At 39.4% G+C, this 12,462-nt stretch overlaps 1 protein-coding gene and 1 pseudogene across 1 annotated transcript in view; one reads left to right on the forward strand and one right to left on the reverse strand.

Moving 5' to 3' along the window:
• The window catches only part of UBR1 (ubiquitin protein ligase E3 component n-recognin 1), a 149,723-nt gene that overhangs the window by 94,533 nt on the left and 42,728 nt on the right, over positions 1 to 12,462 (reverse strand). The window contains exons 5-8 of the mRNA XM_047739193.1: positions 11,636 to 11,766; positions 2,096 to 2,234; positions 609 to 671; positions 245 to 368 (exon numbers count right to left, since the gene is read on the reverse strand). Of these exons, the coding sequence (XP_047595149.1) occupies positions 245 to 368; positions 609 to 671; positions 2,096 to 2,234; positions 11,636 to 11,766 (457 nt within the window). The remainder of the gene's footprint in view (positions 1 to 244; positions 369 to 608; positions 672 to 2,095; positions 2,235 to 11,635; positions 11,767 to 12,462) is intronic.
• Positions 10,864 to 11,287, forward strand: LOC125105588 (prefoldin subunit 6-like; annotated as a pseudogene).

Below are 12,462 nucleotides of genomic sequence, written 5' to 3' on the forward strand. Positions count from 1 at the left end.
AACATGTGAAAAAACTAACAATCTCCCCAGTTTGATATCAAGAATAATTCTGTCAATATCAAAGAATCAAAAGCCGATAAAATATTATTTGGAGCAGTTGAGATGCAATTCTGAAAATTAATCAAAATATATATACCGAAAATGAAAAAGAAATTTGTTTTATACTCAATGACATTTTCAAATTCGTGGCTATTTCAAAAACCAGTATTTTATGAGAAATAAGAAAAACAGGCAATACGCTTACTTGAATAGCTCATAATTTTATTCATCCAGGAGCCAAGACGCAAAGCAAATTTCTGATGAGCCATAACCTCAGAGTGTAATACTTCTACATGAAGTGGATGTTGAGAGACATTTTCTGAATGGCTCTATAAGTGAAAGGAATATTAAAAACAAAACACTAGTTTTAAAATTTGTTTTAACTAGGTAATCTATTCTTCAAAAAAATCTTATGTAACACTTACAGCTTCAAATCTCTGGGTCTAAATGGCCCAATCCTACCTTTACATAGGATGCCAAACCACTTCAACAATGTAATTGTTCTACTTCGGCTCTTGTAATGTGAATTCCTCTTATAATTCTCTTTCATCCCGAATTTAGAAAATTACCTTTATATCTTCCTTGGCTTCCTGGCAAGCAGCAAAAGCACCTGCTTTGACAGCTCGACGACCCTAATTATAAACAAACATGAGAATTAAGTAGTAGACTGACAATCCCAATCAAAAAGTAATATGTAGTCCAAAGCCCTACTGAGCTTTTAATCATTTGTCAACTGCCTTAAAGTCCTAAGATGGGCAATACCCATCTTAGGGTATTGCCCTAAGATAAAAATAAATGTTTTAACACTTATATGAAGCTTCAGAACTTTTGATACTGCTAGTAGAGAATATACTTGAGGATGCTGGATTTCCTGCTTGGTAAGAATGTCAGTCCTTCATTTGCTATAGTGTACTCTATTTCTATTCAATAATAATAATTTATGTTTTTACTAAACTCCTGGTACATGTTTTGTTTTTTTTTTTTTTTAAAGATTTTATTTATTTATTTGACAGAGAGAAAGATCACAAGTAGTCAGAGAGGCAGGCAGAGAGAGAAGGGGAAGCAGGCTCTCTGGAGCCCGATGCGGGGCTCGATCCCAGGACCCCGGGACCATGACACGAGCCGAAGGCAGAGGCCCAACCCACTAAACAACCCAGGCGCCCCTCCTGGTACATGTTTTAAATACTTTTCATGCAGGTGTCTGGGTCTTTCAGTCAGTTAAGCATCTGCCTTGGGCTCAGGTCACGATCCCAGGGTCCTGGGATCGAGCCCCGTGTCAGGCTCTCTGCTCAGGTGAAAACTGCTTCTCTCTGTCCCTCTGCTTGTGTGATGCTCTCCTTGCTTGTGCTCTCTCACCCTCTCTCTCTGTCAAATAAATAAAATCTTTAAAAAAAAAAAAGTATAAGTAAGTAAATACTTGCCATGAATGAAATTTACAAGTTCTACAACACACTTGGCATCCACCAGTGGATGATAGGTATGACCAGGATATTGATTCCTCAAGCCCTAGGACCACTATGCTGATTACTAATGCCATGCTGCTGCTTCCATTATATTACACTCCTCTCAAGGACAAGGATTAAGTTAATATTGTCTCTATATATCTGAGGAACACAGTTTGCTTTGGACAGGTATTTTTTAAAAAGCTAAACCACAGAATCAGTATTATACTAAAAGTAGCTGTAACAAATAATGTTAAAAATGTCAAAATTGATGCATTTATTCATACACTCAATAATTATAGAATACTATTTTAATAAATAATTATATAAACTGACTGAAGCTGACATTCTTAATTAACTACTTTTCACCAAATATAGTCAGTAACTTTCTAATTATTTAGAATAAAAGAAGAAAGCTAATAGTTTATTTACAATTATGATATACAGAAAAATCAAGTTTAACCAATTAACCTACGATATAAAGAATAAAAGAAGAGTATGATTATTCCTAACACACTGTATTACAAAACAGCACTTGGCAAGGGCTCAGTCAACACCTGACTCCCAGGAAGCTGATGTAAGGGAACACTAGAATTCAAACGAAGCCCACAAACCTCTTTGTCTATGGCAGTGGTGTGCAGCTGGGCCTCTGCGAGTTCACAGTCAAGAGCTCTCTGTAGACTGTATATGACATGGTCATACGAATGGTGTTCATCATTGAAAAGGACACAGTAGTATCTCTCATTTTTCTCCCTGTTTAAAAAAAAAAAAGATGGATACTCAGATACTAAAACAAATAAAGAAAAATGTGAAAAATAGACTAAAATAATATGTAATATCTGTACCAAAGCACCACCATGTAGTTTGTTATGTATGAGAAAGTACCACAGCAATACTGATAAAGTTATTGTAAGTATTACAGTGTCATGAAACTTTAAAAACCCTGATAAAAGTATTACCATTTCATCTTTTTATTACCTCTCAATGTAAATTATTACTTTAGTGGCAATATGTTTTTTTTTTTTTAAGATTTTATTTATTTGTCAGAAAGACGGAGGGAGAGAGCAAAAGCAGGGAGAATGGCAGACAGAGAAAGAAGCAGGCTCCCCGCTGAGCAGAGAGCCCAATGTGGGACTCGATCCCAGGACCCTGGATCATGACCTGAACTGAAGGCAGATGCTTAACCAACTGAGCCACCCAGGAGTCCCTGGCAATGTGTTTTTAACACTGCTCTTAACTCTTGCTAATCTCTTACTGCACAAAGGGAGATAGCACTGGGCTCAGGACCTTCAGGTAGGCAATGATAAATGGTAAGATTTTATTAACACTTAGTTTTTTTTTTTTTTAAATTTTATTTTTTATAAACATATATTTTTATCCCCAGGGGTACAGGTCTGCGAATCGCCAGGTTTACACACTTCACAGCACTTACCATAGCACATACCCTCCCCAATATCCATAACCCCACCCCGCCTCTCCCAACCCCCTCCCCCCATCAACCCTCAGTTTGTTTTGTGAGATTAAGAGTCACTTATGGTTTGTCTCCCTCCCAATCCCATCTTGTTTCATTTACTCTTCACCTACCCCCTTAACCCCCCATGTTGCATCTCCTCTCCCTCATATCAGGGAGATCATATGATAGTTGTCTTTCTCCGAATGACTTATTTCGCTAAGCATGATCCCCTCTAGTTCCATCCACGTCATCACAAATGGCAAGATTTCATTTCTTTTGATGGCTGCATAGTATTCCATTGTGTATATATACCACTTCTTCTTTATCCATTCGTCTGTTGATGGACATCTAGGTTCTTTCCATAGTTTGGCTATCGTAGACATTGCTGCTATAAACATTCAGGTGCACGTGCCCCTTCGGATCACTACGTTTGTATCTTTAGGGTAAATACCCAGCAGTGCAATTGCTGGGTCATAGGGTAGTTCTATTTTCAACATTTTGAGGAACCTCCATGCTGTTTTCCAGAGTGGTTGCACCAGCTTGCATTCCCACCAACAGTGTAGGAGGGTTCCCCTTTCTCCGCATCCTCGCCAGCATCTGTCATTTCCTGACTTGTTAATTTTAGCCATTCTGACTGGTGTGAGGTGATATCTCATTGTGGTTTTGATTTGTATTTCCCTGATGCCGAGTGATATGGAGCACTTTTTCATGTGTCTGTTGGCCATCCAGATGTCTTCTTTGCAGAAATGTCTGTTCATGTCCTCTGCCCATTTCTTGATTGGATTATTTGTTCTTTGGGTGTTGAGTTTGCTAAGTTCTTTATAGATTTTGGACACTAGCCCTTTATCTGATATGTCATTTGCAAATATCTTCTCCCATTCTGTCAGTTGTCTTTTGGTTTTGTTAACTGTTTCCTTTGCTGTGCAAAAGCTTTTGATCTTGATAAAATCCCAATAGTTCATTTTTGCCCTTGCTTCCCTTGCCTTTGGTGATGTTCCTAGGAAGATGTTGCTGCGGCTGAGGTCGAAGAGGTTGCTGCCTGTGTTCTCCTCAAGAATTTTGATGGATTCCTTTCTCACATTGAGATCCTTCATCCATTTTGAGTCTATTTTCGTGTGTGGTGTAAGGAAATGATCCAATTTCATTTTTCTGCATGTGGCTGTCCAATTTTCCCAACACCATTTATTGAAGAGGCTGTCTTTTTTCCATTGGACATTCTTTCCTGCTTTGTCGAAGATGAGTGGACCATAGAGTTGAGGGTCTATTTCTGGGCTCTCTATTCTGTTCCATTGATCTATGTGTCTGTTTTTGTGCCAGTACCATGCTGTCTTGATGATGACAGCTTTGTAATAGAGCTTGAAGTCCGGAATTGTGATGCCACCAACTTTGGCTTTCTTTTTCAATATTCCTTTGGCTATTCGAGGTCTTTTCTGGTTCCATATAAATTTTAGGATTATTTGTTCCATTTCTTTGAAAAAAATGGATGGTACTTTGATAGGAATTGCATTAAATGTGTAGATTGCTTTAGGTAGCATAGACATTTTCACAATATTTATTCTTCCAATCCAGGAGCATGGAACATTTTTCCATTTCTTTGGGTCTTCCTCAATTTCTTTCATGAGTACTTTATAGTTTTCTGAGTATAGATTCTTAGTCTCTTTGGTTAGGTTTATTCCTAGGTATCTTATAGTTTTGGGTGCAATTGTAAATGGGATGGACTCCTTAATTTCTCTTTCTTCTGTCTTGTTGTTGGTGTAGAGAAATGCAACTGATTTCTGTGCATTGATTTTATATCAGGACACTTTACTGAATTCCTGTACAAGTTCTAGCAGTTTTGGAGTGGAGTCTTTTGGGTTTTCCACATAGAGTATCATATCATCTGCGAAGAGTGATAGTTTGACTTCTTCTTTGCCGATTTGGATGCCTTTAATTTCCTTTTGTTGTCTGATTGCTGAGGCTAGGACTTCTAGTACTATGTTGAATAGCAGTGGTGATAACGGACATCCCTGCCGTGTTCCTGACCTTAGCGGAAAAGTTTTCAGTTTTTCTCCATTGAGAATGATATTTGCAGTGGGTTTTTCATATATGGCTTTGATAATATTGAGGTATGTGCCCTCTATCCCTACACTTTGAAGAGTTTTGATCAGGAAGGGATGCTGTACTTTGTCAAATGCTTTTTCAGCATCTATGGAGAGTATCATATGGTTCTTGTTCTTTCTTTTATTAATGTGTTGTATCACATTGATTGATTTGCGGATGTTGAACCAACCTTGCAGCCCTGGAATAAATCCCACTTGGTCGTGGTGAATAATCCTTTTAATGTACTGTTGAATCCTATTGGCTAGTATTTTGGCGAGAATTTTTGCATCTGTGTTCATCAAGGATATTGGTCTGTAGTTCTCTTTTTTGATGGGATCCTTGTCTGGTTTTGGGATCAAGGTGATGCTGGCCTCATAAAATGAGTTTGGAAGTTTTCCTTCTATTTCTATTTTTTGGAAAAGTTTCAGGAGAATAGGAATTAGTTCTTCTTTAAATGTTTGGTAGAATTCCCCCGGGAAGCCATCTGGCCCTGGGCTTTTGTTTGTTTGGAGATTTTTGATGACTGTTTCAATCTCCTTACTGGTTATGGGTCTGTTCAGGCTTTCTATTTCTTCCTGGTTCAGTTGTGGTAGTTCATATGTCTCTAGGAATGCATCCATTTCTTCCAGATTGTCAAATTTGTTGGCGTAGAGTTGCTCATAGTATGTTCTTATAATTGTCTGTATTTCTTTGGTGTTCGTTGTGATCTCTCCTCTTTCATTCATGATTTTATTTATTTGGGTCCTTTCTCTTTTCTTTTTGAGAAGTCTGGCCAGGGGTTTATCAATCTTATTAATTCTTTCAAAGAACCAGCTCCTAGTTTCGTTGATTTGTTCTATTGTTTTTTTGGTTTCTATTTCATTGATTTCTGCTCTGATCTTTATGATTTCTCTTCTCCTGCTGGGTTTAGGGTTTCTTTCTTGTTCTTTCTCCAGCTCCTTTAGGTGTAGGGTTAGGTTGTGTACCTGAGACCTTTCTTGTTTCTTGAGAAAGGCTTGTACCGCTATATATTTTCCTCTCAGGACTGCCTTTGTTGTGTCCCACAGATTCTGAACTGTTGTGTTTTCATTATCATTTGTTTCCATAATTTTTTTCAATTCTTCTTTGATTTCCTGGTTGACCCATTCATTCTTTAGAAGGATGCTGTTTAGTCTCCATGTATTTGGGTTCTTTCCAAATTTCCTCTTGTGATTGAGTTCTAGCTTTAGAGCATTGTGGTCTGAAAATATGCAGGGAATGATCCCAATCTTTTGATACCGGTTGAGACTTGATTTAGGACCAAGAATGTGATCTATTCTGAAGAACGTTCCATGTGCACTAGAGAAGAATGTGTATTCTGTTGCTTTGGGATGAAATGTTCTGAATATATCTGTGATGTCCATCTGGTCCAGTGTGTCATTTAAGGCCTTGATTTCCTTGTTGATCTTTTGCTTGGATGATCTGTCCATTTCAGTGAGGGGAGTGTTAAAATCCCCTACTATGATTGTATTCTTGTCGATGTGTTTGATTTTGTTATTAATGGGTTTATATAGTTGGCTGCTCCCACGTTAGGGGCATAGATATTTAAAATTGTTAGATCTTCTTGTTGGACAGTTCCTTTGAGTATGATATAGTGTCCTTCCTCATCTCTTATTATAATCTTTGGCTTAAAATCTAATTGATCTGATATAAGGATTGCCACTCCTGCTTTCTTCTGATGTCCATTAGCATGGTAAATTCTTTTCCACCCCCTCACTTTAAACCTGGAGGTGTCTTCGGGTGTAAGATGAGTTTCTTGTAGGCAACATATAGATGGTTTTTGTTTTTTTTATCCATTCTGATACCCTGTGTCTTTTGATTGGGGCATTTAGCCCATTAACATTCAGGGTAAGTATTGAGAGATATGAATTTAGTGCCATTGTATTGCCTGTAAGGTGACTGTTATTGTATATTGTCTCTGTTTCTTTCTGATCTACTACTTTGAGGGTCTCTCTTTGCTTAGAGGACCCCTTTCAATATTTCCTGTAGAGCTGGTTTGGTATTTGCAAATTCTTTCAGTTTTTGTTTGTCCTGGAAGCTTTTAATCTCTCCGTCTATTTTCAATGATAGCCTAGCTGGATATAGTATTCTTGGCTGCATGTTTTTCTCATTTAGTACTCTGAATATATCATGCCAGCTCTTTCTGGCCTGCCAGGTCTCTGTGGATAAGTCTGCTGCCAATCTAATATTTTTACCATTGTACGTTACAGACTTCTTTTCCCGGGCTGCTTTCAGGATCTTTTCTTTGTCACTAAGACTTGTCAATTTTACTATTAGGTGACGGGGTGTAGACCTATTCTTATTGATTTTGAGGGGGGTTCTCTGAACCTCCTGGATTTTGATGCTTGTTCCCTTTGCCATATTGGGGAAATTCTCTCCAATAATTCTCTCCAATATACCTTCTGCTCCCCTCTCTGTTTCCTCTTCTTCTGGAATCCCAATTATTCTAATGTTGTTTCGTCTTATGGTGTCACTTATCTCTCGAATTCTCCCCTCGTGGTCCAGTAGCTGTTTGTCCCTCTTTTGCTCAGCTTCTTTATTCTCTGTCATTTGGTCTTCTATATCGCTAATTCTTTCTTCTGCCTCATTTATCCTAGCAGTGAGAGCCTCCATTTTTGATTGCACCTCATTAAAAGCTTTTTTGATTTCAACTTGGTTAGATTTTAGTTCTTTTATTTCTCCAGAAAGGGCTTTTATATCTCCCGAGAGGGTTGCTTTAATATCTTCCATGCCTTTTTCAAGCCCGGCTAGAACCTTGAGAATCATCATTCTGAACTCTATATCTGACATATTACCAATGTCTGTATTGATTAGGTCCCTAGCCTTTGGTACTGTTTCTTGTTCTTTTTTTTTGTTGTGAATTTTTCCACCTTGTCATTTTGTCCAGATAAGAGATTATGAAGGAGCAAGAAAAATACTAAAAGGGTGGCAACAACCCCAGGAAAATATGCTTTAGCCAAATCAGAAGAGATCCCAAATCGTGAGGGGGGAGAAAGGGGATAGAAAGGGGTTCAGAAAGGAAAAAAAAAAAAAAAAAAGAAACTTAAAAAAAGAAAGCCGATAAAAAATATAAAAAGGAAAAAAATATATATATATTAGATAAACTATTTTAAAAACGTTAAAAAAGAAAACGGTAAAAGTTAAAAAAAAATTTAGCAGAAGAAGAGAAAAAAAAATTGAAAAAGAAAAAAAAATTAAATTAATTGCAAGGCTAAAGAATCATGGGGAGAAAGCCATGAGTTCCATGCTTTGCTTTCTTCTCCTCTGGAATTCCGCCACTCTCCTTGGTATTGAAACTGCACTCCTTGGTAGGTGAACTTGGTCCTGGCTGGGTTTCTCGTTGATCTTCTGGGGGAGGGGCCTGTTGTAGTGATTCTCAAGCGTCTTTGCCCCAGGCGGAGTTGCACCGCCCTTACCCGGCCGGGCTGAGTAATCTGCTCGGGTTTGCTGGGTTTGCTTTCGGGAGCTTTTGTTCCCTGAGCGCTTTCCGTAGAGTTCGAGAAGATGGAAATGAAGATGGTGGCCTCCCGGTCTCCGGCCCGGAGGAGCCGAGAGCCCGGGGCCCCACTCCTCAGTGCACCCTCAGAGAACAGCGTCCAATTACTCCCGTCACCCTGGCCTCCGGCCGCGCTCCGAGCTGACCGAGCCTGCGACCGGTTCAAGGTAACCCCGAGCTAAGAGTCACTCCTTGGCTCTGTCTCTGTAGCCGGCTTCCCTGTTCTAATACCGGTAAGCTCTGCGACACTCAGACACCCCCGATCCTTCTGTGACCCTGTGGGACCTGAGGCCACGCTGACCCCGCCTGGGCTTCACTCCAGTTAAGCCGCTGGAGTGATGTCCCTCAGCGGAACACACTTTTAAAAGTCCTGATTTTGTGCTCCGTTGCTCCACCGCTCGCCGGGAGCCGGCCCCTCCCCCCGCGGTCTATCTTCCCGTCGCTTTGGATTCACTTCTCCGCCAGTCCTACCTTTCAGATAGTGGTTGATTTTCTGTTTCTAGAATTGCTGTTCTTCTTCTCTTCAATCTCCCGTTGGATTTGTAGGTGTTTGCAATCTTTAGATAAGCTATTTAGCTGATCTCCCGCTACCTGAAGTAGTCTCAGCCTGCTACTTCTCCGCCATCTTGACTCCTCTTAACACTTAGTTTTTATTGAGTTTATTTTTGCTTTTACTTTCTACTTACTTAAAGTGATATTGGTTTTAAAGAACACTTAACTTTAACAAAAAACGGTGTATAGATTGAAAGTGCTAGCTCTAGGGGCGCCTGGGTGGCTCAGTGGGTTGAGCCGCTGCCTTCGGCTCAGGTCATGATCCCAGGTCCTGGGTTCAAGCCCCACATCGGGCTGTCTGCTCAGTGGGGAGCCTGCTTCCTCCTCTCTCTCTGCCTGCCTCTCTGCCTACTTGTGATTTCTCTCTGTCAAATTAAAAAAAAAAAAATTGTATTAAAAAAAAAAAAAGAAAGTGCTAGCTCTATCATGTGACTGAAGGATCTTCGGCTACTTGTTTTTAATCTTGTTGAGATGACTGTGCCTCTTCCATCTTTAAAAAGAGCATAATATCTACATTAAAAGAGTGGTATGGGGATCTCATAAGAAATGTGAAAACAGTTGTCATGGACTACACAAATGTCAGATGTTATCATCAGTTTTAAACAGTTTACAATATGCTTTTATAATATACTCAATCCATCTCATTAACTCTAAGAAGCAGATTTTTTCAGGCCTCTTAAAGCTCAGGAAACAGGGGTGCCTGGCTGGCTCAGTTGGTAGAGCATCTGGCTATTGATCAAGGGGTCAAGAGTTCACGCCCTACATTGATGGCAGAGCTTATTAAAAAAAAAAAAAAAATCAAAAACAAAACACAGGGGCACCTGGGTGGCTCAGTGGGTTAAGCCTCTGCCTTCAGCTCAGGTGGTGATCTCAGGGTTCTGGGATCTCTCTGCTTGGCGGGGAGTCTACTTTCCCCTTTCCTCTCTGCCTACCTCTCTGCCTACTTGTGATCTCTCTTTCTCTCTGTCAAATAAATAAATAAAATCTTTAAAACAAAACAAAACAAAACACCAAAAAACAAAAAAACTTCTCTATGGTCACAATGCCAATAAGCCATATTCAGATCTATGAATCTGAAGTCTGATGCTGCTATATATACACTCAAACTCAAGCAACTCTCCCTTTTCAGGCAGGCAGATTGCTAGTATCATGTTTACCAACACAAAGTTTCTTAAAGAGTTCAACTGACATTATCACGTATCTGAAATTAAAGCATTTGTGGATGCAATCTCTGATGACCTTTATTTCCCCAACCAGTTTATTGCCTACCAAGAGTCAAAATAATACATTTCATGTCTTTATAAACTAAAATGTTTAATGCTCTCTCCTCCTAAAACAAAAAAAACCCATAAACTCAAAGAACAACAGTATTTAAATTTGTGATGCAATTTTGTGAAATTCCTAGTGTTACAGAGACAGAAAAATTCCCACAAGGCCCAAACTGTATCATCATATCAGATCTGGAATTCTCTTGTACATTTATAAGTTAAGAGCAAATACTGTCACAGAAAGATTTGTGACTGTTAGAAATCATTGGGTTTTAGTTTTAAAATGTTGAATCTCCACAACTAGTAGGGAAATAATCAGAGATATCAAAGCACTTGGAAAATGGCTATCTCCTTATTCCCACCACAAATCTCTCGGGGAATATGGAGGCTGGTCAAGAACAGGATCAAATAGGACAATTTACTTCTTTACTGGGATGGGTAGCTACTAGGTCCTTACAAATCATTTAGAACAAGACCTCCAGCCCAAATAATGAAAGAAAGGTCTTTGTCCCCACCATGGCTGAGCTAATCCAGAAGAAGCTATGCTACAGGGAAAAGGGGTGAAATATCAGCAGCTACAGAAGGACTTGAATAAATCCATGTCAGGGCAGCAGAAGCTTGAGGCTCAGAAAGTAGCATCGTGAAGGAGGAGCTGGCCCAGCTAGATAGGTCCAACATGGTCTTTAAATTTCTGGGTCTTGTGCTGGTCAAACAGGAGCTGGGAGAGGCTCGGGCCACAGTGGGGGAAGAGGCTGGACTATATCACAGCTGAAATTCAGTGATATGAGTCTCAGCTCCAGGACTTTGCTAGTCAGAGCAACAGAGGGAGACCTGGCTCAAACTGCAGCAGGAGTTCCAGTGGGCACAGGCAGCCAAGGCAGGGGCTTCCTGGAAGGCCAGACCCTATGGTGGGGGATGGGGAGGGGTGGAATGAGGCAGCTCTAGGGCTGTACCACAGCTAATAAAATGTGAAAATATATGGCTGTTTTCTGACCAAACAAACAAACAAACCCCCCCAAAACAAAAGAAAACAAAAAAAAACAAACTCTTCTTTCTTAAAAGTCAGAAGGTCCAGTTTAGGGTCTTCTTTTGGCTTACCTTCTGTTTAATGCCTACTCAGAGCATCTCATATAAATGGATACTTTGAAAGTATTCTCAAAAGATAATTCTCTAGAAAATTTTCATAATCCTGATAAATTAAAACCAGTCCAACATAAACATTTTTCCAACATTTATTTTGCAATATAAATAACCTTTGCTAAAACTTCTTTTTGTAAACTGTCCCCACCTTATCTGGAGTTCAGGAGGCAGTTCTTTTTCCTCTTCCCATATAGTCATTTCTACAATGTATTTTATCACTGAAGGGAATATTTTCCGGGCTTGGGCAATAACCTCTTCATTTAATGGACAACGTAAATTCTGTAAGAAAGTATAGAAAAAATTTAACATGTAAAATGTATACAACATTGTATACAAATAAATGGATCAGAAAAAGGTTACTAATTTTTAATTATTTTAATGACTTTATTACACCACCCTTCAGGAGCAAATTCAAGTTGAGCTCAAGAGGTTGCTCTTCATGACAGTTTAGCTTAATTCCTTGTGGCCAAGTTGGTGCTATAGATAGAATGGAAAGGAGACAGAAACACAGAGTTCCTTTTTAGTGATGCTCTCCCTTAAAAATGTTCTCTGCCTTCCTGAGTAGCCTAATTATGGTACTATCAAAGAACATTTGGTTATCCCTTAGAGCTTACAAAAAACTTTTCTTATTATTTTAACTGATCCTCATGCCCACTCCATAAGAAAGGGAGAGAATTAGTGACATTTTTTTTAAAGATTTTATTTATTTATTTGCAAGAGAGAGAGCATGAGAGAAAGAGAAAGAAAGAGAATGAGCAAGGGGGAGGGACAGAGGAAGAAGGAGAAGCAGACTCCCTGCTGAGCAGGGAGCCCTATTTGGGCTCAATCCCAGGACCCTGGGATCATGACCTGAGCTTAAGGCAGATGCTTAACTGACGGAGCCACCCAGGTGCCTGAGAATTAGTGACATTTTAAGGATAAGGAACCCACCCAAGGTAAAAGAGCCTATAAATAGCAGAAACCCAGTCTTTGGCT

The sequence above is a fragment of the Lutra lutra genome, chromosome 7, assembly GCF_902655055.1.
Source record: "Lutra lutra chromosome 7, mLutLut1.2, whole genome shotgun sequence".
NCBI classification, from domain to species: Eukaryota; Metazoa; Chordata; class Mammalia; order Carnivora; family Mustelidae; genus Lutra; species Lutra lutra.